The following is a 24,281-nucleotide window of genomic DNA, read 5'->3' as shown; positions in this document are numbered from 1 at the left end:
TTCGGAGACACTGACAGGGGAGGGCGGAGCATTTGGCTGCTGCCGAGAGGCTGAGGAATGCACACACAGGGCATCCCCCTGTAACATGGCCCCGGCAGCTCACACATGTGCCCTCTGTCTTCCATCTGCCGGGGAAAAGCTGCCGAGCCGGCGGGGAGAAACCTGCGGTGAGCGTCGCTACAGCGGAGAGGAGAGTGTCGGGAGCGGGGTGTGCGCCATGTGACCGCTCTCTTCCATCTGCCAGGGACAAGCTGCTAAGCCGGCGGGGAGGAGAGTGCCTGCAGCTGGGTGTGCACCATGAAGGGGACCCACCAACATCATGGAGGATTACAGCTGAAATCAAAAGCAACAGCAGTAGGGAAGCAGAATTGTTAGCACGTTACCGCAGCGGGGAGAACAGTGACAGCCTCGTCGGCTGCAGCACAGAAGCGGAGTGCAAAATGGAAGCTGAGGGGGGCGTTAACAGGGCGGTAACAAGGCGTTACCTGTCACTGTGCAGGTCTCCACCCATATTTCTGGTGGAGACCAGATACACCAGTACCCACTTACACTTCCTCCACCATTGGCTGTCTGCCAGCGACTGGCAGCTTCTGCAGGCAGAAAAAAAATCCAAGAGCTTCACTTGTTTACGCACAAAAAACTAGGGTTTGATACTTTTTGAGTACACCTCGTATTTATAGCTACACTCTGTCAGTAACATCCCTCTCCTAGAAGTTGTGGGATAAAACTTGCTTGGATACAAGATGTGATATGGGTGGGCATGAAGGCTCTGGTTCCCTGTTTTACTGCCTCTAGCTTGGATACAAGATGTGATACTGGTAGGCATGGAGGCTCTAGTACCCTGTTGTACGACCTACAGCTTGGATACAAGATGTGATGAGGGCAGGCATGGAGGCTTTATTACCCTGTTGGGCTGCCTCTATTTTGGATGTAATATGTGACACTGGTGGGTATGAAGGTTCTAGTAACCTCCTTGGGCTGCCTCTGGCTTGGCCTTCACAGTGACAGACAGACTAAAATATAACTTTTATTCAAGACTAACATAAAATAATGACTTGGGCTAAGAACAAGACAAACATAAAGACAGAGAATATTACAGATAGGTGGGTAATTGGAGTTATTAGAATCACCCCACCTAGGCTATGGTAAAGACGAGACTGAAGAGTCGCTAGTGATGCATCAGATAGTCCGTAATTTAATGAGTAGAACCACGGGTATCAGATATAAGTCTAAGAACACTTTGGTACTGGAGCAAAATTGCTCAAAAAACCTATGGAGATCGCACTGGTTTAGTCGTCACTTGCAATTAATTAATCCAATGGTCACTAAAGTGGGGCCCCAGTACCTATAAACTATAAGAAAAGTGTCACGCATCAGTATAGCGACCGTCTGTAACAAAGTGGTCACATTCGGATAGGTTGATGATCACAGGATTTGATAGTTACTTAGCCAATAATATGATTTGAGGAAACCATAAAAGTGCCTCAAGTATTTGGCTCAGAGTAGTATCAGTCCATATCATTTGGAAAGAACGGTAAGCTCTCTTTAGTATAAGTATAGCTCAATATACAACTCATATAACTCAAGAGAGAAGAATGGATGACCTCTCTTTATGTGAAAGGGTGATTACTGCTCAGGAATAATTACTGCTCGTAGAAATATGATTACTTGCTCAGGAATAATTACTGCTCAACGCGTTTCCCTACTAGGATTGTTGGTAGTTCATCAGGAGCAATTGTATGAGTTATGCCATACGATATGACAGGTTCATTGAGTTGAAAACTCAAGAGAAAGAGAGAGAAAGTGCCACAATCTTGTTTTGGGACACAAAGAGTTAAGAGAAAGTGCCACAATCGTGTTTTGGGACACGAAGGGTTAAATACTTTGTCAGATTTTGAGAAAGTACCACAATCGTGTTTTGGGACACGAAGGGTTAATTACTTTCTGCCAGATTTTGAGAAAGTACCACAATCGTGTATTGGGACATAGAGGGTTATATAATCTCTGTCAGATTTTTGTTGGTGTGGTCATGCAGGCTAGTTAGGAGATGTGCAGGAGATATACTGATTTATAGAGAAATACTGAACATCAACTAACCTCAAAGAATTGAAATGGGATCAGAACTAGAAAGTAGGGGATTATTCAAGACCCATACTTAGTTCATCATCCAATCTTTGAACAAGGTCGCTAAATAGCGAAATAATAGCGGTCTGCAACTTGTTCATATAATAAGCTCTATAGATATATAGTAGCCTGGGACTAGTCTATCAAAAAAGAAATAGAGTTCTAGGCTACATAGAGCTTTTTTCAGATCCCTTTCATTCTATCAAGGTCTCTAGGCAGCGCATAGTAGCACAAGCAGAGCGGTGTCTTTGCTGCCTAGATATGAGACCTACATCCAACACACACACATTCAGATAAAATAACAAAAGTGGTAGAGCCTGGAGCTCTGATCATAATAATGCCTGAGCTCACCATCAGAGCTCCAGGCTCTACCACTTTTGTTACCTGCTCTGCACTTTATCAGGTATTGCATTTTTGGCTCTTTCCAGTGAAATAGGGGGTAAATGAGAGATCAGAGTTGAATATAACCCCAAGGCAGCGGGCATTCTGTCTGGGAGATATGGTGGTGCCACACATTGAGATGGAGATGTCAGGATGAGGTCAGTTAGTGGACGGTGGAAATACCAGTAGGTCAGTTTTTCACAGGTTCAGTTTTTAGGTAGAGAGAGGACATAGTGTTAGAGACAGCAGACAGACAGTCGGTGATGTTTTGGAGGAAAGGTGCAGAGATGTCACAGGAAGAAGTGTATAGCTGGGTGTCGTCAGTGTAGAGGTGGTATTGGAGGCCAATCTCCTGATGGTTTGCCCAATAGGGGCTGTGTAGATAGAGAAAAGGAGGGGGCCGAGGACCGAACCCTGGGGGACCCAACAGCAAGGGAAAGAGGGGGAGAGGTAGAGCCAGCAAAGGAGACGCTGAAAGAGCGGTCAGATAGGTAGGAGGAGAACCAGGAGAGAGCAGTGTCCTTTAGGCCGATGGAGCGAAGCATACTGAGGAAGAGTTTGTGGTCAACCGTGTCAAATGCTGAGGAGAGGTCGAGGAGGATCAGTAGGGAGTAATCGTCCCTCGATTTGTCTGTCAGTAGGTCGTTGGATACCTGTAAGGGCAGTTTCTGTCGAGTGTTGGGGTCAGAAGCCAGACTGTAGGGGGTATAGAAGAGAGTGCTCTGATAGATAGCTTACAAGGCGGGAGTAAACCAGGCGTTCTAGTAGTTTGGAAATGAAGGGGAGATTAGAGATGGGTCGGTAGTTGGCAGCATCAGTCGCGTCCAGAGTTGGCTTCTTTAGCAGTGGGGATATGATGGCGTGTTTGAAAGAAGAGGGAAAGATGCCAGAGGTCAGAGAGAGGTTGAATATATTGGTGAGATGGGAGATGACCACTAGGGAGAGGGATCAGAGGAGGTGTGAGGGGAGGAAATAAAATTTACCTGAAAATACTGTGGACTAAGTTGGTGCTATACAAATAACAAGATTTATTTATTCTCCACAGCTGCCTTCAATTGCCTGATGTCTATTCCATGTTATTCTTGATGGCGTCCAGCCAACGTGTCTTTTGTCTTCTCTGTTTCCTTTTACCGCTGACCATTCCAAGTAGCATCTCTTTCTTCAGCGAATTAACCCTCATCATGTGTCCAAAGTCCGTGAGTCCCTGTCTGGTGATCTTCCAAGGACTCCTCTGGGGTGATCTGGCCCAGGACAGCTTTCTTGGTGACCTTCATTTTCCCTTGAATTCGTAGATGTTTTCTCCAGCACCGCAGCTTAAAAGTGCCAATTCCTTTGCTGGCTGTGCTCCTCAATGTCCGCATCTCACAGCCATATGTTGCAATCGGGATGACGATGGCTGTGATTAACCTTCGTTTGGTTGTGACTGAGACATCCTTGCCCTTCCATGTTCGCCATGGCCGTACGCCCCAGTGCTAATAGATGCTTTATCTCACCTGTCGAGCTGCCAATGAGGGACCCAAGAGATACAAAACTATTAGCGACTTCCATTTCCTTGTTGTGGACCTTTATGTGGATGTCCTTGTTGGCAGCGGTCATGATCTTTGCCTTCTTGATATACAGGTGCAGTCCCATCTTCTCACTTTCTTCTTTTAGCTTCAGGTTCAGCGTCTTCAGATGCTTTGCCATATCTGCTACCAGGGTCGCATCTGCTTCGTATCTTAGATTAGTAATACTTCTTCCTCCTATTTTCAACCCAATATCCTTATCATTTAAGTCCAGCCACTTCATGATCCCTTCTGCATAGAGGTTCAGAAGAAAAGGAGGGAGAATGCATCCTTGTCTTGTGCATTTTTTGCTCTTGAACCATTTTGTATCCCCATACCAGGTTCCCACTGTGGCTTCTGGATTGCTGTAGAGGGACCTGAGCAGTGTAATGAGGTGTGCTGGTACTCCTACCTCCCTCAGTGCTTCCCAAGGCTTATCATGCTCAACACAGTCAAGAGCCTTGGTGTAATCAATGACACACAGGTAGAGCTTCTTCTGATATTCTCTTGCCTTTCCCATGATCCACCTCAGGTTGGTGATGTCACGGGTCCCTCTGCCCTTGCGGACTCCAGCTTGAACATCAGGAAGTTCTTGGACAAGCATATTGCCCAAGCACTACTAGATGATCTTCAGAAGCACCTTGTTGGTGTGGGGAATCACAGTGATAGTTCTATAGTTTCTATAGTCCTTGACATCACCATTTGGCAGTGGGATGAAAACTGATTTTTTCCAATCCTTTGGCCATGTGCAGGTCCACCAGATTGTCCGGCATGGTGTTGTCAGTGCAGCTCTTGGGACTGGTTGAGCAGCTCTGCAGGAGTTTCATCGATGACGGGTGCTTTGCTGTTTGGCCGCTGTCTCATCGCTCACTCCACTTCACTTCACCCCCCCCCCCCCCAGACCTTCATACCCGCAGAGAGCAGTGTGCCGCTCCACAGCTAAGGCAGGATTGAGGCGCACACCCTGAGGTCTCCAGACACAAACATGGCTGTCATTAGCGCCCAAACTAAACCTGGATTTATCACTGAAGACAACCCGGTTCCCCTCAGTAGCTTCCGGTTTCATTGTACACGGCGCCACTGCAAACTGTGGCAATGGAAGGTGTGAAAGGCCGTACATGTAATGGGTGCCATAAAACCAAATATTCTTTGGCTTGTAACAGTGGCGCCCCCTGACTCTCGATGGAAGACAATGAAACAGTTGGAGGTGACCGTGCTTATCAGACGCTTCTCTCTACTGCTGGTCTGTCGGAGGTCCTGGGCCCAGTCACCTTGTGTGCCCTCATCCACTGGTCCCAACACCTCCTAACAGTCTAGTCAGACGCTCCTCTCTACTGGTGGTCCGTAGGGGGGCGTCCTGAGCCCAGTCACCTTGTGTGCCCTCATCCACTGGTCGCAACACCTCCTAAAAGTCTGGTCAGACGCTCCTCTCTACTGGTGGTCTGTAGGGTGCATCCTGAGCCCTGTCACCTTGTGTGCCCCCAGCCATGTGTCCCAACACTTCCTAACAGTCTGGTCAGAACAGCCCGATGGGGGAGAATTTATTGATACGACCATCCAGCTTCTCACAACCCAATAATGCGCCCCTCTCAGACTCTGCTAACGGGGTGGAATCTCTTCTCTGCGTCGTAGAGGCGTCTAGTGGCCAACAAGCTCTACACAAGCAGAAGAAGAGGTCACTACACACAAGGACCTTCTGAGAGCCTCTTATAGGCATGGGGGGGGAGCCACTTTTAGGGTCTCGGTGATAAGACCGTTCATCTAATCCTACCACAACTCTCATCATTTACATATCTGCCTGAGATAGAACTGCAGGACGGGTTCTGCAACAAAGTGACAACTTCTTCTGGGGCCAGAGGGTTTTTGACAAACTGACTTTCACAGCAGCAGCATAATGTAATCTGTACACAGTGACTCCACCAGCAAAATAGTGAGTGCAGCTCTGGAGTATAATACAGGATATAACTCAGGATTAGTACAGCATAAGTAATGTATGTACACAGTGACTCCACCAGCAGAATGAGTGCAGCTCTGGAGGATAATGCAGGATGTAACTTGACCATTTAAGTAGAATAATTCTACGTATAAACAGTTGGTGTTTACTGTCTGACTCACCTTTAAAGCTCACATTTCTTGTAGGTCTGTTTATGTATTTGGTTTCTTCCTCTCTGAGATTCGGGGCTCTACTGATAGCAGGTTTTGTAAGTATTGCAGTCTTGAAAATATGTTTTCATTAAAAAACAGTCTGATTTTATTTTACAAAACCCACTCCACAACTGTGCGCAGGCTACATCTAGTATAGCAGTTCAACTCCCATTCATGTGAATTCTATATCAGACTTTACTCGTGATGAAGAGCAGTACTGCACTGGGGTGGAGGTGAAAAAGCTTATTTTATGGATTCATTAGATGCATTTTTTTAATGTTTTCTGAGATATGAACATGTAACATTTTAGGCCCTAGACATGAGGCTGCACCACTGATAGACTCTTATGACCATATGTCCTCTTCAGATTGGTCAGGGTTGTCTTGGGGACATTGGACAGACTCTCCGCACCATATACAACAATATCTACAGCTTACTGCTGTGAATCAGGCCTGCTATGTGCAACCATTGATGTGGCTGGTGACTTAAAGGAGTTTTCTGAGACTTTACTACTAATGGCGTATCCTCAGGATCAATAGTTGATGGGTGGGGGTCCATTACTCACAATCCCGCTGATCCTCCAGCCTCCCCATAGTGCAGTCGAGTCAGACATCCACACTGGTGTTGGAGCAGGAAGTGTAATAGAAGGCATTGCTCAACAAATCTGTAGAAGAGATGCCTTCTAATACACTTCTGGCTCTCACTCCAATGGTGACAGTAGGCCAGAAATTCAGCTGATAGTCGGGAATCCTGAGTGGCAGTCCCTGCCAAACAACTATTGATGACTGTCCTGAGGATTGACAAAGACTAGATGTCGAAACGTTGCCTGTTCTGCTTTTAACATGGAGCAATAAAGAAGTACATTTATTTTACACCTTTGATGTTCCCACGTATCTTTACAATTTGGTGTCCTGAGGATTGGTCATCAATGACAAATGCCTGGAATACTCCTTTAAGTCAGCATGAATGTCTGTAATGTCTTCCACTAAATCTTCATTTTTCGTCATCTTCGTCGTTTTGAGATATCAGTGTCATGGCGTCCCTTATAAGTCTCCTCACTCACCGTCTAGGTGCTTTCCTTAGGGAGAAACAATAGCGTTCCTGACCCACGTCCTAGGCCTCTCACTAGCCAAGCCAGAAGCCTACTGCACACCGAGGAGGGGCAAACGCCCCGAAACAGCTGTCTGTGGACGGATTCTGGCTCCACTTTCAATTCGCAGACCTTGTTATAAGGCTTGTATAAAGAGTCTAACATTGACTTGCAGGAATGCTGCCTTTTAATAGGTGGCGCTGCAGAGGAATTGTTCCAACTCCCTTATTTGCATATTACCCAGAGGAGCAGATGTAGTGACCTGAAAAAAGGCACTACATAGCGCTGTTTAGCTGAGGGGACCGGTAATATGATGAAAGTCTCTTATGTGTTTCATCTGAGTCATTTTACACAGCAGATGCAGGTAACCTAGCAACCAGTTAGTCGTTTTTATTCAGCTGCACATGTTAGAAAAAGTGCTTAGTGACTCAGATGAGGCAGGTAGCCTAGGAACCAGATAGGTTGTGATTGGCTGCAGACAAACTGGTCAGGTGACAGAGGCGATAAATAATAGGACAACGGTCGCAGGAGGCAGAGTAGTGCCAAGGAGAGAATAGCCAGGAGGAGAAGCACCAAGGAGGATAAGGGAAGCGCCAGACAAGAGAGTGAGCAGCAGTGACAGAGAGAAGAACAAATAGGAGCAAGAGAAAGAAAGAGACGAGAAGACAGACAGAAAGCGGAGGAACAGGGAGAGACAAGAGAAAATCTGAGAAACCGTGAGTAACAGAGAAGGAGAGTCAGCTGTGACCGTGAACAGAGGAACAATAAATATGATGTAAATATGAAGAGAGGGAGATAAAGAAATAAAGAGATGTAAATACAAAGAGAGATAGAGAAAAGAAATCCAGAGTAAGCTCCCAGTGTATAAATGTGTTATTCACTGAGTGTGTGGAAGAAAATTGCCTCATCTCCCTGCTTTAGGGCTCATGCCCACAAGTGTTGCAGGATACGCCTGTGGATGTACGCCGTGGGAGTATCGCGATTTAAACAAAAAATGCCTGCGGGTGATCATGGATTTCCTCCGTCTCCATTAATGCTAAATTAACGGAGACCTCCTGTGGTGTAAATCCGCGGCAAATAAAACATGCCACAATTTATTTTGTGCTCTGGAAAGCTGCTGTAGAATTGTGCATGTGAGCATCGGCAGGCAGAATGCTATTAGGTTCAATTGAACCTAATAGCTGTGGAATTCACGCTGATTGCCGCCGCAGGAAAGACGGTAGAAATCCGACCCTGGGCATACACCCTTATTTAATAACACCGTGTTTTCAACAAGTTAAGCAAAATATCTGACTCTGTGTTTTATTCAGCACCTCGCCACTCACGACTACAAATTGTGCCCAAGGGCACTGGCATCCGAGCTAAAAAAAAGAAAACAAATTACAATCCCACCCACTAAATAAGCGCCCACAATACAGGAATGGCCTTGTAAGTCCCCTCACTAGGAGCATTCCTGGATGACGTCCCTATGACAGCACTTTCTGCCCATTACTCTTGTCTGTGTCGGCCTTGTCACGGGGACTTGCGTGGATTATAATAGCTGCCATTACATATGTCCGTCTCCTCGCTTGCTTGATTTGTGCCATTTAGGATCTGGCGATGGATTTGGATCCACACAATGTCCTTCTAATGAGGCTGAATTCCCAGATTGTGAGACAGGAACAACGATCCGCGCCACCATATAATAATGTTGCAATGTATTAACTCACCTGGTGCATAGTGGGGTTCCCGTGTGAATAACGGGGACATCCCGCCTGCACCTGAGGTCCGAGTTTGTTTGTAGTATAAATGAGATCTCCAGGTATCCTTCGGATTGAAGGAGAGCAGCAGGAAGAAAAATACCCCAAGAGAAAAAATCCAATGAGTTAAATAGCCAGGGTTTCAAGAATAAAAAAGATTTCCTTCCGCGCTTCTACTGTGGATCTCCTTATTCAGACGAATCAGCTGTCATACTAATCAGCTGAATCAGACGAATCTTCTTATTCAGTAAAAGACTGTCTGGTATGAAACCCAGATTGTGAGACAGGAAGTCTTGTCATGGGACACTTACTATACTCCCTGTCACATGATATTGAGATGTGTTACAGGTCATCACTAGGTGGTCTGTTGGCTGATACCGGCATATGATGGGAGTTGCTGCTTGTCCTATTCAGGTGGAGAAATCTAATATCTGACTGACTTTTATGTACTTTTGCTGCACAAATGGGGCAGAATTATCAAACTGCCTAAAAGACCTGTCTTTGTTGCCCCTTAGCAGCCAATCACAGCGCAGCTTTCATTCCTCATAATGCGGTGGTAAAAATGAAAGCTGTGCTGTGATTGGTTGCTATCAGCAACAAATACAGGTTTTCTATTATACAGTTGTCACCAATCTGCTCCTGAGTCATAGCTCCACCCCTGACCAATCCTCCATTTACAGGCTGCCGTGTTTTATATGACCCCACCACTGCTGAGAACTGTAGGACTACGAGCGTTTTCAATGGCGAGCGAAGCATATAAGGCAGGATCTGTTTCTGCTGCTTATGTCACCTGTCCAAACGACACAGTGGCCAAAGATATAGCCAGGTAAGAATAATCCGTATACAGGAGCGATGGATGTGTCGTACATGGCTGTATTTCAATGGATATTCTACTTCTCTGCATATCATTAGGGGCAGTATTATAGTAGTTATATTCCTGTACATAGGATGCAGTATTATAGTAGTTATATTCTTGTACATAGGGGGCAGTATTATAGTAGTTATATTCTTGTACATAGGGGGCAGTATTATAGTAGTTATATTCTTGTACATAGGGGGCAGTATTATAGTAGTTATACTCTTGTACATAGGATGCAGTATTATAGTAGTTATATTTTTGTACATAGTGAGTAATATTATAGTAGTTATATTCTTGTACATAGGGGGCAGTATTATAGTAGTTATATTCTTGTATATAGGGACAGTATTATACTAGTTATATTCTTGTATATAGGGACAGTGTTATAGTAGTTACTGCCTCCTATGTACAAGAATATAACTACTATAACACTGTCCCTATATACAAGAATATAACTACTATAACACTGTCCCTATATACAAGAATATAACTAGTATAATACTGCCTCCTATGTACAAGAATATATTATAGTAGTTATATTCTTGTATATAGGGACAATGTTATAGTAGTTATATTCTTGTACATAGGAGGCAGTATTATAGTAGCCATATTCTTGGACATAGGAGGCAGTATTATAGTAGTCATGTTCTTGTACATAGAGAGCCTTGGACATAGGGGGCAGTATTATAGTAGTTATAGCCTTGGACATAGGAGGCAGTATTATAGTAGTTATAGCCTTGGACATAGGAGGCAGTATTATAGTAGTTATAGCCTTGGACATAGGAGGCAGTATTATAGTAGTTATAGACTTGGACATAGGAGGCAGTATTATAGTAATTATAGCCTTGGACATAGGAGGCAGTATTATAGTAGTTATAGCCTTGGATATAGGAGGCAGTATTATAGTAGTTATAGCCTTGGACATAGGAGGCAGTATTATAGTAGTTATAGCCTTGGACATAGGAGGCAGTATTATAGTAGTTATAGCCTTGGACATAGGAGGCAGTATTATAGTAGTTATAGCCTTGGACATAGGAGGCAGTATTATAGTAGTTATAGCCTTGGACATAGGAGGCAGTATTATAGTAGTTATAGCCTTGGACATAGGAGGCAGTATTATAGTAGTTATAGCCTTGGACATAGGAGGCAGTATTATAGTAGTTATAGCCTTGGACATAGGAGGCAGTATTATAGTAGTTATAGCCTTGGACATAGGAGGCAGTATTATAGTAGTTATAGCCTTGGACATAGGAGGCAGTATTATAGTAGTTATAGCCTTGGACATAGGGGGCAGTATTATAGTAGTTATAGCCTTGGACATAGGGGGCAGTATTATAGTAGTTATAGCCTTGGACATAGGAGGCAGTATTATAGTAGTTATAGCCTTGGACATAGGGGGCAGTATTATAGTAGTTATAGCCTTGGACAGAGGGGGCAGTATTATAGTAGTTATAGCCTTGGACAGAGGGGGCTGTTATAACAGCCACATATATATATATATATATATATATATATATATATATATATATATATATATATATACTAGCTGATATACCCAGCTTCGCCCGAGTTAATTTGGTAGTGGTGTTTATCTGGTGTTCACACGGAAAATCTTATGAAGTCGTGGTTACTTTAGAGATACCGGGGAAAAAAATGTTCACCATTTTGCGTAGTTCTCTGCGTTACCCAGGAAACACCACGGGGAGGTAATGAGAATTACATTCCGTACGTAAAATTTGGACGCTAATTCTTTTGCACTTAGATTTGAATAATCGACTTGGGACCCATTAACTATTCCAATTTATGACATAATCAATGCTCGTGCCAAATTTCAAGTTTCTATGACACCGGGAAGTGAGAGGATTAGATTCCATACGTAAAATTTGGACGCTAATTCTTTTGCGCATAGAATTGAATAATCGAGTTGGGACCAGTTAACTTTTCCTATTTATGATATAATCAATGCTCGTGCCAAATTTCAAGTTTCTATTACACCAAGAAGTGAGAGAATTAGATTTCGTACGTAACATGTGGATGCTAATTCTTTTGCGCTTAGAATTGAACAATCGAGTTGGGACCCATTAACTTTTCCTATTTATGACATATTCAATGCTCGTGCGAAATTTCATGTTTCTATGACATCGGGAAGTGAGAGAATTAGATTATGTACGTAAAATTCCGACGCTAATTCTTTTGCGCAAGAATTAAATAATCGAGTTGGAACCCATTAACTTTTTTTCCCGGCGTCATCATGACGGCATACCTAGAGGTTGCCCCTTGACCTTGTAGGAACAGGAAGCAAGAGACTTGAAAAGGCTCCTCCTGCCTCCCATTCTCCAGTGCTTCCTGTCCCTACAGGGACATGCAAGAGAGCTCCCTCCAGGGAGCTGAAAAGTCAACAGGGAGTGTGGACCACAGGCTCACCTCCCTTTTACCTCCACTTTTTCCTGGTCCGGGGGAACGGCGGGCCATAGGCTCTGCCTCCCTGCTTCACCACCGCGGCACCGAGGAGAGCAGCGAGCCACAGGCTCTAAGACCCCTCTTCCATCGCGGTCCGGGGGCACGGCGGACCACAGATACTGCCTCCCTGCTTTCATCACCGCAGCGCCAGGGAGAGTGGCGGGCCAGAGGCTCCAAGACCCCTCTCCTTCCAGCAGTAGACTCCAGCGCGGCCGCACACGACGTCAGGGGGGGCTGGACTAGTGACGTCACGACGCAGTGACGTCACACGCCGGCCAAAACCAGGAAGTAGAGCCCGGGAAATTCAAGAAAGCCCCCCGGCAAGCCTCCACTGCAGGACAGCTTCACAGAAGGTGCACCCAGGCACAGGTCTGTCACACAGCTTCCTCCCCAGCAGCATGACAACCAGAGAGACCGATGTGGAGGCCCTACAAACCGTGAGTGTTCCATCTAAAAACCAAAAGGGTGCAATATGTACAAAATTGGTTTTATGGAGCGGCAGCGTACAGGGATTTTTTTTTTTTTTTTTACACCTATACATGTATCGTTGCAGGACAGGGAATCCGCCAAAACAAAACAGGACCCCGAAAAAAGGCTAGGAAGTGCTCCCTGTGTCTTTAAAAAACTAGACGAGGCGTACAAAAAAGCACTATGCCCAGAATGTATGGCAAAACTCCTTAAAGAGGAACAGTCGGCGTTCATGGAGGACATAAGGTCCCTTGTTAGGGAAGATGTCCGGGCATCTATTTCTAGCCTCCCCCCAGCCCAGCGGGAAAAGGGAGCCCCCAAGAGGCCCAGTTACGCGCCGTTAACGAGCTCAGACTTGAAGCAGTCATTGGGCGAATTCTCCGAAGGCGAGTTATTCGACCATCCCCCCGACGCTAAAGACGAAAATAAAAAATATTACTTTTCGTCAGGTGATCTCGACCAACTAGTAAAGGCGGTGAGAGACACCATGAAGATAGAGGACACGGTCGAGCTGAGATCCGTTCAGGACGATATGTTTGGCAGGCTCAGCCGTGTTCCCGGTGAATACCACCTTGAAGGAGGTAATTGCCGAAGAGTGGGCCTCCGCAGATAAACATCTGTATCTGCCACGGGAATACAAAGAGAGGCTCCAGTTCGCGGAAGAGGACGTGTGGATTTATGAGGATGTCCCAAAGGTAGACGCACAGGTGGCCAGGATGGCCAGGAAGACAGCGCTCCCCTTTGAGGACTCGTCACACCCTAAGGATCCTATAGACAATAAGGTGGACGTCCTAATGAAGCGGGCATGGCAGACGGCAGCCTATACCCTGGAATCCAATGTCGCAGCCACGTCCGTCGCAAGATCTATGTTTCTCTGGCTGGGGGAGCTGGGCGACCAGGTCAAGCAGAGAGCGTCTAGAGAAGAAATACAGGAATGCATACCCCTGCTGAGGCTAGCAACAGGCTTTCTGGCAGACGCTTCCGCCGAGTCAATGAGACTAGCGGCCAGAAACGCAGCGTTATCCAACATGGCTAGGCGGGCGATCTGGCTGAAGACCTGGAAAGGGAATGCCGCGTCTAAAAGTAAATTGTGCAACATTCCCTTCCACGGCCACCATATCTTCGGGGCAGATCTGGAAGAAATCCTGAAGAAGGCGGCAGACAGAACTCACGGCTTCCCAGACCAGGCAAGAACCACATTACCCCCCCCCCCCCCCCTTCCCCCAGGCGACAATCAGCCTTCAGACCCTATCGGGGGAAAGGGAAGACGGGCCGCTGGTCCTACTCCAAGGGCGGCAGGGGTAAGACAAAAGAAACCACTACCCCAGTAGAGGATTCCCAGGTGGGGGGTAGACTGCTAAAATTTGGGCCGGAGTGGCGGCGCATTACAGATAACCCGTGGGTTCTCCAGTTGATATGCCAGGGATACAGGATAGAGTTCTTCGTCCGGCCCCCAAACAATTTCACGATTACCCCCACGCAATCCCCCGTCCTCCAGGAGGTCTTCAGAAAGGAGATCACTAATCTGCTTCATATGGGGGCTATAGTACAAGTCCCCTTGGTAGAGCAGGGATTAGGGTACTACTCTCCCCTATTCCTCGTTAAAAAACCAAACGGTGCGCAGCGGATGATCCTCAACTTGAAGGGCCTGAATAGACACATCATTTATAAAAAAATTAAAATAGAAACCATCAGGTCAGCAGTAACCCTAGTGAAAAGGGGGGACTAGATGTGCACGATTGACCTGAAGAACGCGTACTACCATGTCCCAATCCTGCCGGAACATCATAAGTACTTGCGCTTTGCGGTCAAGATAGGAAGCCGCCTGTGTCACTTTCAATTCCAGTGCCTACCATTTGGCATATCCACGGCACCCAGTCTTTTCAAAATCATGGTGGAGATGGTCGCGCACCTTTTATGTATCGGGTGTTTATATAATTCCCTACCTGGACGACTTCCTACTAATAGGACCCTCGGCAGAAGCCTCGAAGGAGGATACCGCTCAGGCTATCACCCTATTCCAGAGGCTGGGGTGGATCATAAATTTCCGGAAGTCCAGCCTCCTTCCCGAAATGCACAAAACATTCCTGGGGGTACGGATAAACTCTGAGTCACAGACCCTATCCTTACCGCCACCTAGGAGGGAGGGCCTAAGACAGGCAATCCATTAATACAGGGGGAAGAGGCAGATATCGATACGGGACGGAATGAGACTCTTTGGCCTCATGACATTGTGCATTCAGATCATACCATGGGCCCAGGCACATTCAAGAAAATTGCAGAGGGCCGTCCTGGGCAACTGGGATGGAGCAGCGACCTCATTAGACGCCAGGATGCCCCTGTCACTATCGGTCACTCGGTCCCTTCACTGGTGGCAGTCAGCGCATAATTTAAATGCAGAATCCCCATGGGTGGCGGAACCATTTATTAGCGTGGTCACCGATGCGAGCCAACTTGGCTGGGGAGCACAAGTAGGACAACGCCTGTTACAGGGGGAATGGGGCCCAAGGACTAGAAACCAGACCTCAAATTTCAGGGAGCTCATGGCCATCTGGGAAGCATTGCACAGGGTACAAGACGCCCTAAGGGACAAACACGTCAAGGTTTTCTCAGATAACGTGACTGCGGTCTCCCTTATTTGCCACCAGGAATTACCACCTCCTAAAATTGACAGCCTGGATTTTCCGTTGGGCTGAAGCCACGGTGCAATCCCTGAAAGCAGTCCACCTCAAGGGGTCCAAGAATACAACAGCCGATTACCTCAGCCGAAGACGCCTGGACTCAGGGGAGTGGTCCCTGAACCAGGAGGAGTTCCAGCGTATCATAGACATCTGGGGCAGGCCGCGAGTGGACCTCTTTGCGAGCAGCACAAACACAAAATGCCCCGATTACTTTTCCCTCAACCCAAGGGACAGGGCCAAGGGGATGGACGCGCTCTCTCAGAGCTGGGACATTGGTCTGGCCTATGCCTTCCCTCCCATTCCCCTTATCCCAAGGGTCCTACAGAAAATTCGGCAAAGCCGGGCGACCGTCATACTCATCGCCACGTACTGGGGAAAGCGGGCGTGGTTTCTCGTGCTCCTAAAACTGGCCATTGTGGATCCTATCCGCCTCTCAGCCAGAGAGGATCTCCTATCGCAGGGCCCAGTTCTGTGCGCCAACGTACAGAGGCTAAAACTGACAGCATGGATGTTGAGGACCAGGTGCTGCTAAGACAAGGTCTGTCCGCCAGGGTTAATCAACTCTGCGCCAGTGTCGCAAACCTGTAACTACCGCCATTTATAACAAGATATGGAAGAGGTTCTCTTCCTGGAGGGGGTCGGAAGTCTCCAACCTAGATACCTCAGTGGCGGAGATCTTGGACTTCCTCCAGGAAGGTCTGGATAAAAATTTAAGACCAGGGACACTTAAACTCCAGGTTTCGGCCTTTTTGGCCGTGCTGGACCAGCCGCTAGCCGATCATAGGTCAATCCGCAGATTCATGAAGGCAGCGGAGAGGATGAGACTGGTAGCCCATAGTAGAGTACCCCCCTGGGACTTAAACTTAGTACACAAAAGCCTCTGTAGGCCCCCCTTCGAGCACATCGATCAAACAGCGATAAAAATGCTAACCCTCAAAACAATATTTTTAGTCGCGGTTACAACGGCAAGGCGGGTTAGTGAGATCCAGGCCTTTTCATGTAAGACACCATATTTACTAGTCCTGGACGATAAAATCATACTAAAAATGGACCCCTTCTTTTTACCTAAGGTAGCCTCAAAATTCCATAGGCAGCAGGAGATTATCCTCCCATCCTTCGGTCAGGACCCCAAAAACGATAGAGAGAGAATACCACAGCTTGGACGTAAAAAGAGCCATCCTGTGTTATTTGGAACAAACGTCCCCCTTTAGAAAGACTGACCATCTCTTTATTCAATTTCAGGGGCTGGGCAGAGGAAGGGCGGCTTCTAAGAGGTCCATTAGCCGCTGGATAAAATCAACAATCCAGCAGGCGTATTCCAGCAACAGGGCGATTCCGGAGGGACTCGACGAGAGCAGTAGCATGCTCTTGGGCAGAAAGGGCCATGGCTACCCCAGATCAGATATGCAGGGCGGCCACATGGTCTAGCCTGCACACATTTACTTAACACTATAGATTAAACGCCGACCTCTCCTCGGACCTGTCGTTCGGTAGGAAGGTCTTGCAGGCAATAGTCCCCCCCCCCCCCCCCCCCGCCCCCCAAAGAAAAAAGTAATCTGGTATAACTCCAGGTATGCCGTCATGATGACGCCGGGGAAAAGGATAGAATTTCTTACCAAAAATTCCTTTTTTCCGAGTCGTCATGACGGCACGTTATTCCCTCCCAAAAGAAAAAAAGCACACATATGCGTGTATATCTGTGTGCGTGTATATTTGTGTATATCCAGAGACTTCTATTTATAATTTACATGCGACATTATGGCATAATATCTCTGTTAATGTTCGGGTAAAATACCCTCCTATTTTCTGTTCAACGGGACTAACTATGTTGTTTTTGTCTTGGAGCAAAAAAATTTCTTCCTGATAAACCGAGACATGTCCATGTAAGTAATTTGGAAGACACTGGAGAATGGGAGGCAGGAGGAGCCTTTTCAAGTCTCTTGCTTCCTGTCCCTACAAGGTCAAGGGGCAACCTCCAGGTATGCCGTCATGATGACTCGGAAAAAAGGAATTTTCAGTAAGAAATTCTATCCTTTCCTATTTATGACATAATCAATGCCTGTGCCAAATTTCAAGTTTCTATTACACCAAGAAGTGAGAGAATTAGATTTTGTACGTAAAATGTGGACGCTAATTCTTTTGCGCTTAGAATTGAACAATCGAGTTGGGACCCATTAACTTTTCCTATTTATGACATAATCAATGCTCGTGCCAAATTTCATGTTTCTACGACATCGGGAAGTGAGAGAATTAGATTATGTACGTAAAATTTGGACGCTAATAATTATGCGCATAGAATTGGATAATCGAGTTGGGACCCATTAACTTTTCCTATGTATGACATAATAATCAATGCCCGTGCTAAATTTCAAGTGAGAGAATTAGATTACGTACGTAAAATTTGGACGCTAATTCTTTTGCGCATAGAATTGAATAATCGAGTTAGGACCCATTAACTTTTGCTATTTATGACATAATCAATGCCTGTTCCAAATTTAGTGTTTCTATGACATCGGCAAGTAAGAGAATTACATTCCATACGTAAAATTTGGACGCTAATTCTTTTGTGCTTAGAATTGAATAATCGAGTTGGGACCCATTAACATTTCCTATTTATGACATATTCAATGCTCGTGCCAAATTTCAAGTTTCTATTACACCAAGAAGTGAGAGAATTATATTCCATACATAAAATTTGGACGCTAATTCTTTTGCGCTTAGAATTGAATAATCAAGCTGGGACCCATTAGCTTTTCCTATTTATGACATATTCAATGCTCGTGCCAAATTTCATGTTTCTACCACATCGGGAAGTTGGAGAATTAGTGGCGAGTCAGTCAGTGAATCAGTGAGTGAGTCAGTGAGGGCTTTCGTCTGAGGAAAAACATATGTTCACCATTTTGCATAGTTCTCTGCGTTACCCAGGAAACCCCACGTGGAGGCAACCATGCGACGTTTCCTTTATATATAATGACATCAGGAAGTGAGAGAATTAGATTACGTACATAAAATTTGGACACTAATTCTTTTGCGCTTAGAATTGAATAATCGAGTTGGGACCCATTAGCTTTTCATCCTTAGGACACAATCAATGCTTGTGCCAAATTTCATGTTTCTATGACATTGGGAAGTGAGACATTTAGATTATGTACGTAAAATTTGGACGCTAATTCTTTTGCGCATAGAACTGAATAATGGAGTTGGGACCCATTAGCTTTTCCTATTTATGACATAATCAGTGCTTGTGCCAAATTTCCCGTTTCTATGACACCGGAAAGTGAAAAAATTACATTCCGTACGTAAAATTTCGACGCCAATTCTTTTGCGCTAGAATTGAATAATCGAATTGGGACCCATTAACTTTTCCTATTTATGACATAATCAATGCTAGTGCCAAATTTCCCGTTTCTATGACACCGGAAAGTGAAAAAATTACATTCCGTACGTAAAATTTCGACGCCAATTCTTTTGCGCTAGAATTGAATAATCGAATTGGGACCCATTAACTTTTCCTATTTATGACATAATCAATGCTTGTGCCAAATTTCCTGTTTCTATGACACCGAAAAGTGAAGAAATTACATTCCGCACGTAAAATTTGGACGCTAATTCTTTTGCGCATAGAATTGAATAATCGAGTTGGGACCCATTAGCTATTCCTATTTAGGACATAATCAATGCTCGTGCCAAATTTCCCGTTTCTATGACACCGGAAAGTGAGAAAAATACATTCCGCATGTAAAATTTGGACGCTAATTCTTTTGCGCATAGAATTGAATAACGGAGTTGGGACCCATTAGCTTTTCCTACTTATGACATAACCAATGCTCGTTCCAAATTTCCTGTTTCTATGACACCGGAAAGTGAAAAAATTACATTCCGCACGTAAAATATCGACGCCAATTCTTTTGCGCTAGAATTGAATAATCGAGTTGGGACCTACGAACTTTTTTCTATTTATGAAATAATCAATGCTCATGCCAAATTTCACTTTTCTATGACACCGGAAAGTGAGAAAATTAGTTTGCGTACGTAAAATTTGGATGCTAATTCTTTTGCGCATAGAATTGAATAATCGAGTTGGGACCTATTAGCTTTTCCTATTTCTGACATAATGCTCCTGCCAAATTTCGAGTTTCTATGACACCGGGAAGTGAGAGAATTAGATTCCGTACGTAAAATTTGCACGCTAATTCTTTTGCGCATATTATTGAATAATCAAGTTGGGACCCATTAACTTTTCCCATTTATGACATAATCAATGCTTGTGCCAAGTTTTAAGTTTCTATGACATTGGGAAGTGACAGATTTAGATTATGTACGTAAAATTTCGACGCCAATTCTTTTGAGCTAGAATTGAATAATCGAGCTGGGACCCAATTACTTTTCCTATTTTGGAGATAATCTATGCTTGTGCCAAATTTCATTTTTCTACGACATCGGGAAGTTGGAGAACTTTTGGCGAGTCAGTCAGTGAGTGAGTGAGGGCTTTCGTCATATATTAGCTGATATACCCGGCTTCGCCCGAGTTAATTTGGTACTGGTGTTTATCTGGTGTTCACATGGAAAATCTTATGAAGTCGTGGTTACTTTAGAGATACTGAGGAAAACCATATGTTCACCATTTTGCATAGTTCTCTGCATTACCCAGGAAACACCACGTGGAGGTAACCATGCGACGTTTCCTTCATATAAAATGACATCAGGAAGTGAGAGAATTAGATTACGTACATAAAATTTGGACACTAATTCTTTTGCACTTAGAATTGAATAATCGAGTTGGGACCTATTAACTTTTCATATTTATGACCCAATCAATGCTTGTGCTAAATTTCATGTTTCTATGACATTGGGAAGTGAGAGATTTGGATTATGTACGTAAAATTTGGACGCTAATTCTTTTGCGCATAGAATTGAATAATGGAGTTGGGACCCATTAGCTTTTACTATTTATGACATAATCAATGCTGGTGCCAAATTTCCTGTTTCTATGACACCGGAAAGTAAAGAAATTACATTCCGTACGTAAAATTTCGACGCCAATTCTTTTGTGCTAGAATTGAATAATGGAGTTGGGACCCATTACCTTTTCCTATTTATGACATAATCAATGCTCGTGCCAAATTTCATGTTTCTATGACACCAGAAAGTGAGAAAATTAGATTCCGTACGTAAAATTTGGACGCTAATTCTTTTGCGCATAGAATTGAATAACGGACTTGGGACCCATTAGCTTTTCCTACTTATGACATAACCAATGCTCGTGCCAAATTTCCTGTTTCTATGACACCGGAAAGTGAAAAAATTACATTCCGCACGTAAAATATTGACGCCAATTCTTTTGCACTAGAATTGAATAATCGAGTTGGGACCCATTCGCTTTTCCTATTTATGACATAATGCTCGTGCCAAATTTCACGTTTCTATGACATTGGGAAGTGAGTGATTTAGATTATGTACGTTAAATTTCGACGCCAATTCTTTTGCGCTAGAATTGAATAATCGAGTTGGGACCCAATTTCTATTCCTATTTTGGAGATAATCTATGCTTGCGCCAAATTTCATGTTTCTACGACATCGGGAAGTTGGAGTGAGGGTGAGTGAGTCAGTGAGTGAGTCAGTGAGTGAGTCAGTGAGTCAGTGAGTGAGTCAGTGAGTCAGTCAGTGAGTCAGTCAGTCAGTGAGTCAGTCAGTCAGTGAGTCAGTCAGTCAGTGAGTCAGTCAGTCAGTCAGTGAGTCAGTCAGTCAGTCAGGGCTTTCAGCTTTATATATATATAGATATATAGATAGATAGATGGAGCTGTGCCTTTTATAAACAGTGGAGAGACTGCTGCGTTTGTTGGCCTATCAGTTCTAACTATACTCTCAAAGATGAAACCTTTATGGTCTAATACTAAGAATAAGTAAGTGCACGAACAGGCCAGGATTGTCCCAGTTAGGTTTTAGACGGGCAGATTTATTGTTCGAGCGAGTGAATGACGTCCCTGTTTACTCAGGCAGTCTGTTTAGGTTGGCAGATATCTTATTGTCTTGTTCCAGCGAGAAATTGTTCAGTCTTTCACATCTGCTGTATAAGTGAATGAGGCGCACTGAGCGATTGCGGTTTAACCCGGACTATAAGTGAATGCCCCAACGGTGATTTTTATGCTAAATAAAATGAACGATGAGCAGAAAGTGAACAATTCTTATTCTTCCGGTCGTTGGCGCGACTTCAGACTGAGCAATTATCATTTACTTTGGCTCATTTGAATGATTTTTTTGAACTAATGGTTCTGTGTAACTGCAGCTTTACGCTGCATTGACTTTGTCTAGAATTGCCCTTTAATGACGTTTAGTGTGGCTCTCTGTGACGTTAGCGGTGATTGGTCCTATTTGTTCTCCATACAGGGGCCTGGTGGAACGGAAGCTGGCGGCCTGTGTGAACGTCATCCCACAGATCACCTCCATGTGAGCTCTAGCCGTGGTGTGTCGTATGTAGGGGGCCCATGCAGCCCCTTGTCTCCCTCCAAGCTCCCCGTTACCGTTGTGTAGATTTCCTGCTCTTGCTGCCTCTTTGTAGTGTTTGTTGGTCCCGGTATGCTGGGAGTTGTAGTTCTTGGAGAGTTAGTTATGCTGCCTTCATCACACTAACACTTTTTTCCATCTCCTTCAGATTTGAATGGAAGGGGAAGATTGAGGAGGACAGCGAGGTCTTGCTGGTGAGCCATCCTCCATGACTCTGGAGTCAGATTTGTCTACAAACGTGTAACAGTAGGCGTTCTCTGTAGGCGGACCATTATACTTTCTACTTTTGCGCCTTGATTTTCCAGGACAGTCTTCATAGGGGTCAGACCTGTTTTTCTGACACAGAGCTTTGAATTCAAGCATATGCGCTGCGCTGAGTACAGCGCTTGTCAGTCTATCAGTGCTAATGGAGAGGAATGAAGGGGATAGCTCGTGCACTTACTGCCTCTTCATCCATTCTCATGACTGGTGGGACTTCCAGGAATAAAACACATCATTTATCTTGTGGGCAAGTGTCAGTCTTGGCATCACCCATTTCCTCCCCTTGATGTGTACGTACGTCATGAGAGGGCGTGCGTGCGACATGCATGTAGATTGCAAGGGCTCAGGAGTTGTCAGTGTCATCTGCAGAGCACACTGACCATAAATGACAGCCAGGCTCCCACTGCAACAGCACAGATCGGTGAGAACCTCTATCTCCACTTTTTACCCCTTACATGGCGTGATCATTGTTGATCATGGCATGTACAGGGTTAACGAAAGGAGAGAGCTCTCTCATCAACCTTCCAATCGTTGGTGACCATGACCATGGGTTTGACATGGCTTGTCACAGGCAAGAATAAAGATAATACACTGCAGTACAGAAGTGCTGTAGTGTATTATTTGAGCAATCATAGATTTGCAGGTTCAAGCAACATAAAAAGTGTAAAATAATGTAAAAATAGGTAAAAAAAATAAAGTTTGGTATCACCGCATCTGTATCCACACATACAATATGCACATTTTATTGCTCATCGCAAACTTTTATTTTTTTTATTTTAATTTTGTACGTCAAAATGCTGTTTTTGTTTGTTTTGCCTCCCAAGAAAACACAATAGAAGTGATTTAAAAAAAAGTTTTATATATCCCCCAATATGATACCAATATAAAACATAATTTTTTGTTACTCGTAAAATCCTATTCTCAGATGTTCATTGGGTACACAGCAAAGAGTTTGGGTATAGTTCGTGCCACTAGAAGCAGACTTTGAGCAAAAGGAGAGTTACCTCCTCCTCCAGCTTTACCCTTCCTGCAGCCATTAAACAAGCAGTAGCAGAGTAAGGCTGCCTGTCCACAGGGGTTTTTGCATTGCGGAGATTTGTCAGCTGGCTCCTGCTCACCAGAGACGGATCTCCGCCGCGGCATATCCCAACGCCTGTGGACAGGCAACCTAAGAGCCTGAGGGCTAATTGCTGGTGATGGCTACCAGAAAGGTGATCGTCCAATATAGCAGACAAAGGGAGATCTTGCACATGGCCTCAAAGGGAGATACTAGCATTAAGATCCAAGTTTAGGTCCTATGGTGCTGATAGGGTAAGGAAGGGCAGAATGTGGTACCCCCTGAAGAAAGGTATTCACTGCAGCTTTTGAAGCCAAGGAGCATTCGAAGAGTTTCGACCGCGCGGAAACTTCACCCTTTAAAGAGCTGAGGCTCAACCTCATATCCACACCTTGTTGGAAAAAAGAAAGAATACAAGGAATGGGTAAAGTGCATGGGTTGGAGATCATGTTGCTCACACCGTCTAAAGAAAGATCTCCACACCCTATAGTAGATGTCAGAGGGGGAGGGCTTCCTGGCCTTGAGTATAGTTCAGACAACGTGGTCCAAGAACCTGTGCTCTCAATACTGCGGTTTAACAGCCACGTCGTCAAACATAGTGTATGTAGATGTGGGCGAAGTGCTGGACCCTGCCACAACAGTTACTGTCTGAGTGGAAAAGGCCAGGATGTGTTGACCAGTAGAGATACAGATCAGCTAATGAAGGATGACCTGGCCAGTCTGGTGCATATCTATCGGAGCAGTAAAAAGGACATCCCTTGTGATGTCAGCCACCAAAGTAGGGATCGAAGGACCAAGTTACTAAGTGAGGGAGCATCAAGGTTCAATGTATGAATTGCTACAACAGCCAATGGGCCCTTCATGAATACTCAAAGAGCTGTCGCTAGGCTAAATGTCAAGGCGATGGATTGCAAAACTAAAAAATTGCTGGTGGTACTGGTGAATCGTAATATTGAAATAGGCGCCCT

General features: G+C 44.9%; 1 protein-coding gene across 3 annotated transcripts in view; it reads left to right on the top strand.

The window, feature by feature from the left end:
• Positions 1–24,281, top strand: part of CUTA (cutA divalent cation tolerance homolog) — a 38,609-nt gene that overhangs the window by 2,385 nt on the left and 11,943 nt on the right. The window contains exons 2-5 of one of the 3 annotated variants that reach the window (XM_066581325.1): positions 6,189–6,250; positions 9,704–9,849; positions 21,879–21,938; positions 22,144–22,189. In XM_066581325.1, the coding sequence (XP_066437422.1) occupies positions 6,197–6,250; positions 9,704–9,849; positions 21,879–21,938; positions 22,144–22,189 (306 nt within the window). In that variant the 5' untranslated portion in view covers positions 6,189–6,196. The remainder of the gene's footprint in view (positions 1–6,188; positions 6,251–9,703; positions 9,850–21,878; positions 21,939–22,143; positions 22,190–24,281) is intronic. The other 2 variants (XM_066581326.1, XM_066581327.1) reach the window with 2 other exon arrangements.

This window comes from Eleutherodactylus coqui, chromosome 10 (genome assembly GCF_035609145.1).
Source record: "Eleutherodactylus coqui strain aEleCoq1 chromosome 10, aEleCoq1.hap1, whole genome shotgun sequence".
Classification (NCBI taxonomy): Eukaryota; Metazoa; Chordata; class Amphibia; order Anura; family Eleutherodactylidae; genus Eleutherodactylus; species Eleutherodactylus coqui.
Note: the sequence above shows the minus strand (reverse complement) of the source record. Positions and strands in the feature narration are given on the sequence as shown.